The sequence below is a fragment of the Triticum dicoccoides genome, chromosome 3B (genome assembly GCF_002162155.2).
Source record: "Triticum dicoccoides isolate Atlit2015 ecotype Zavitan chromosome 3B, WEW_v2.0, whole genome shotgun sequence".
Taxonomy (NCBI): domain Eukaryota; kingdom Viridiplantae; phylum Streptophyta; class Magnoliopsida; order Poales; family Poaceae; genus Triticum; species Triticum dicoccoides.
In genome coordinates this window covers 794,492,718-794,497,235 of record NC_041385.1, presented here as the reverse complement: position 1 = coordinate 794,497,235, position 4,518 = coordinate 794,492,718, and the positions used below count along the sequence as shown (strand labels likewise).

Genomic DNA, 4,518 nt, shown 5'->3' with positions numbered 1-4,518 from the left:
GCGCCCGCCGTCACTCGCCGCCCTCGCGACCAAGAAGGCGGGGGACAACACCCACGACGTCGCTCGCCGCAGAAACGACCCCGCCGCACCACCCGAGGCCGCTGCCTCGGCGCCCTAAGCCCTCCGCGAGGAGCGAAGCAGCCAGATCCTCGCCGCCGCCGTCCTGGGCGACCACGCGGGCTTCGCCGGAAGCCTCCTCGGGCGGCGGCGAGGGGGGAGGAGGAGGGGAAGGGGGGCCGGCGGCTAGGGTTTTCGTCGCCACCCGAGTCACCGTCGACTTCGTCAATCTCAAGATGATATGTCGGTTCAATCTTCCGGAGATGCTCATAGGGGTAGGGTGTGCGTGTGAGTGTTTAGAGGGGATGAGTATATGAGCACTATACTGTGTTAAAAAAATAACCACAAGCTGACGTAAAAAATAAAAGACAAGCTGGAAACAGCACTGGCCAGTTGGTGTGATGAATACGTGCCAAAATATACGTGTCCGTTCAGTCATTACCTACCCCTTCTCGTCTTCGCCAGTCACGGCGCCGTCCATTTTCGTCTCCGCACGCCTAATCGCAGCACACTCCGCCTACGGCGCCTCGCCATTACTCGCCACCCAATCTTCACTCGAACCATCTGACGACCCAGCCTGGGAACCCAGAGGGCATGGCGGCGACCGACGACAACCAGGCCGTGGATGCCTTCCTGGCGTCGTGCGCCGAGTCGGGCGACGCCGCGTACGGCGCGGCCAAGGCCGTTCTCGAGCGCCTCCAGGCCCCCGCCTCCCGCGCCGAGGCCCGGCGCCTCCTCGGTTCCGTCCGCCGCCGCTTCGCCGACCCCGCCGCCGGCCAGGACTGCTTCCGGACCTTCCACTTCCGCATCCACGACGTCATCCTCGACCCCCACCTCCAAGGTCCCCTATCCCTATCCCGCCTTATTTGCCCCTGTGGACCTATTTACCTTCGCAGATTGCGCGATCTGCTTTTCCACACATGCGTAGCGGCTTGGTAAAATTACTGCCTTCAGTAATTCCATGATGACCTTATTTGGTCTATTATTAGTACTGGTTCAATTTTTTGGCTAACCAGTGCGGCATTGCTCTAATTTTGACTAAGCGACCCAGTGAAAAAAAAATGCGATGTGTGCCCTGTGCACCCTACACGGCAGTGACCTCCATCTGATCTTCTGGAATCTCGGTAGCCCTGTGAGTGTTATTGTGTTCTGGGGCGCCCACCGCATGATACTGTTGCTGCTGTAGTTGTTCAAAGATTTGATTTCTCTTGCGTGCTCCGTATTGAGGAAACCGTTTGTCTCGGTTCTTGAGTAATTTTGTTTCGCTGTTTGGCTCTTGTATATAACAGGAAACGCCCTTTGTTGATCTGTTTGACACATTTGGCTCATTATTACTTGATGGATAGGTATTAGGCTTCCACCAGAATTTGTTTCTAGGGATGTAATCTATGGGGACAGTAGGCTTCAATTTGACCACATTATATTGTCTCGTTGCAAACTTGTCATGACACACGCTAATTTATTGGCCTGTGGAGGTTATTTATCAGAATGGACAAAGGGAATTTCGCATGAGGTGAGAACACATGAAGGCATTGATCAAATGATTCATTAGAAGACTATTTTGATGGTCTCTAGGCAGTGCTATTTTTGTGGGAAACATTTTCTGTAACCTTTTCCCACTTAGGCCGGAAAATCTTTCCAACTTAGCATAAGAATAAACATCAACAAACCAGCCTGGTGAAGCTATTTGCCATAACAAATAAAATACAATGTATGTACACCATATCTTAAGTTGATATTATTTATAGAAATAGCATTTATACTGGAACGGCAGTAATTTACCAGATTCTTACATTATCTGAAGTCATGACTTCTCTGTCACTATTTGTGTGTATAAAGTACAAACTGCTGCCTATAGTTGGTGTAATGCTAAAAGCTTTCCAAACCACCAATACACAATTTTTTTCTTCTTCTTTTATTTAGGTAAACTTTGCCCTATTTTAGTATCTATCATTTGGTTTTCATTGTGTGACAAGTTTATCAACTGCTTCTAGGATCCCGGCAAACAATGAAACTAACGATGATGGAGATACCTAGCATTTTCAGTCCTGAGGATTGGTCCTTCACTTTCTATGAGGGCCTCAGTCGGCATCCAGATTCCATTTTCAGGGATAAGACAGTAGCAGGGCTGGGATGTGGGAATGGTTGGATATCCATTGCGCTTGCAGGAAAGTGGCTACCTTTGAAGGTTAACTTGTCTTCTCTTGTTCTGTTGATATTTTATTTTATCATCGTTGTTACAGAAGTGGGAGCTGCAGCAATTAGATGCGTAACCAGGTTACATGATGTATAACACCTTTCAGACTTTTTGGTAATCCACTGATAGTCTAACTTGCTTGGTAGCTCAGGAAACAATATCCACGAGCATGTTGCTCCCAAGTACTGAACATAGCTCTGGTCAAATACCATATATTTGTTCCAACCATGGTGAACAGCCTTGTCCTTTGAAAAGGAAAAAAAATGCACCGTAGTAATTTGAGACGCACATATCTGTATATCAAATTTGTGGGCACTCAAATCGACATTATGGTAATAGTCCAGCCTATGGTATTTGTCAGAATCCAAACTGAGCATTGTTTGTTTCTTTGTAGGTCTACGGTCTGGATATAAATCCAAGATCTATCAAGATTGCATGGATAAACCTTTACTTGAATGCGTTTGATGACGATGGTCACCCAATCTATGATGGGGAGGGGAAAACGTTGCTTGATAGAGTTGAGTTCTACGAATCCGATCTTCTGTCTTACTGTAGAGACAACAAGCTAGAACTAGATCGAATTATTGGATGCATACCACAGGTATGATCGGTTGCTACCATATTTGGTGAAAGAATTGCAGTACACCTGATGTGAATGAAAATACGTAACTCCTCAAATCTACTTTTCAGATTCTTAACCCCAATCCAGAGGCAATGTCAAGGATTATAACTGAAAATTCAAGCGAGGAGTTCTTGTACTCTTTGAGCAACTACTGTGCTCTTCAGGTAAGTCGAGAAACATCTTCAACGCGTTTATATCACTTAAATGAAAATGTGTTCTCATGCATTAGACTTAAGCCATTCACTTTACCTGCTGTGAACCTTCGTTCATAACGGGATAACTACCATACTGGAGATATTCAGGCGGCGTGGGTGCGAGGATTGGGTAGACATAAGTTCAGACTATAGAAAAACCAGCAACAGTGTACAGGGGTGCTCTACCATGCACAAGAAAAACCAGCGAATGGAAACACATCTGTATAAGTGCTATTTGGACAGTATCCTACTCACTCTTGGCCCCAAATATTCGCTGTTGTCTCACCTTGCTGCCATCGCCAGCAAGGCCGGCTTCCATGGCAGCTTCGTCCTGGTCACTGATAGGGAGCCATGGCCGCATTGGGCTTGCACTGGCCGTTACGCACTGATATGAGGTTGCCATTGCTCCGATCTAGTGGCTCTGCTGGACTCTGATGGTGGTCGCAGGCTCCTAGTGTGCAGCCATCCTTGCAGAGGAGCTCGATTGGTAATGCCAGCGACCCTGTGTAGCGCACGGTGTTGGTGCTGCTGTCCCGTGCGTGGAGTTTGAGCCATGAAGGGGCAGGGCCAGAGGCATGGGCTTCTCTGGTCGTCGGCGGCGCCCCATGGCGTCGGCTCCTCTGGTGTTCGGCGACGGTGGAGGAGCACTGGGGGTCGAGGCGTTGTGGAGATTCCTAATAGGATAAGCAAAGCAGCGGCGGCGGTGTTGTGCTCCTGCTTTCTTGTGGCTGTGCTGGTTCTTCCCAATCCTCTTTAGTTTGTATCCACCTGGAGCATAAACAAGCAGATATGCATATACGTCGGTTCTTCCAAACCAGCATCCCTTATTGTCCTCCTGGTTGCTATGATCTCCTCTCCATCTGTCCGCGAGAAATGTGTAAATAGCTTCAGCTTCAACTTGGAGATTGAGTTCCTTTTCTAATCCAGGATCAGTCACAATTCACAAACTAATGTGTGTGCATGTATAGCTCCTCGCTACCCCTCATATGCTAAGGCCCATTACATCGGTCCAGATTAGAACAGGCCATCCTCTGTCTGTCAGAGAACAAAGAAGACTTTGTTAGGGCTACCGCTGCCGCCGCTGCCCCTACTGTTGTGCCCAGCTCCACCGATCTTGAACCTTTGGCTGCGTTCATCTCCGCCACGTATGCACCTCCAGCCGCTGTTACGTGTATGTGCATCCTTGACTCCACTGCGATCAGCTGCTTTCATGCCTTTTTTTTTTGACGCGTCAACCGCGAGCTTACACCGGCCTGAACCACTTTATTACTCAAGCAAAACCGAGCAGTACAACAAGGAAACTGAGGTACACAAGGGGGGGGGGGTGTTGGAAAAAAGAAAAAGGAGCTATTACAGTACAATCTCGCTAATACATCGCAATCTCCCGGCTAAATGAAACAACATTGTACCCCAATTACGGAGCAGGTTCTGCATCTGACTATGTTTGC

The 4,518-nt window shown here is 48.4% G+C and overlaps 1 protein-coding gene across 1 annotated transcript in view; it reads left to right on the top strand.

Annotated features, from left to right (window-relative positions):
* Positions 1 to 509: 509 nt before the first annotated feature.
* Positions 510 to 4,518, top strand: part of LOC119278520 (methionine S-methyltransferase-like) — an 8,893-nt gene continuing 4,884 nt past the window's right edge. The window contains exons 1-4 of the mRNA XM_037559862.1: positions 510 to 898; positions 2,052 to 2,245; positions 2,649 to 2,855; positions 2,945 to 3,040. Of these exons, the coding sequence (XP_037415759.1) occupies positions 652 to 898; positions 2,052 to 2,245; positions 2,649 to 2,855; positions 2,945 to 3,040 (744 nt within the window). The 5' untranslated portion in view covers positions 510 to 651. The remainder of the gene's footprint in view (positions 899 to 2,051; positions 2,246 to 2,648; positions 2,856 to 2,944; positions 3,041 to 4,518) is intronic.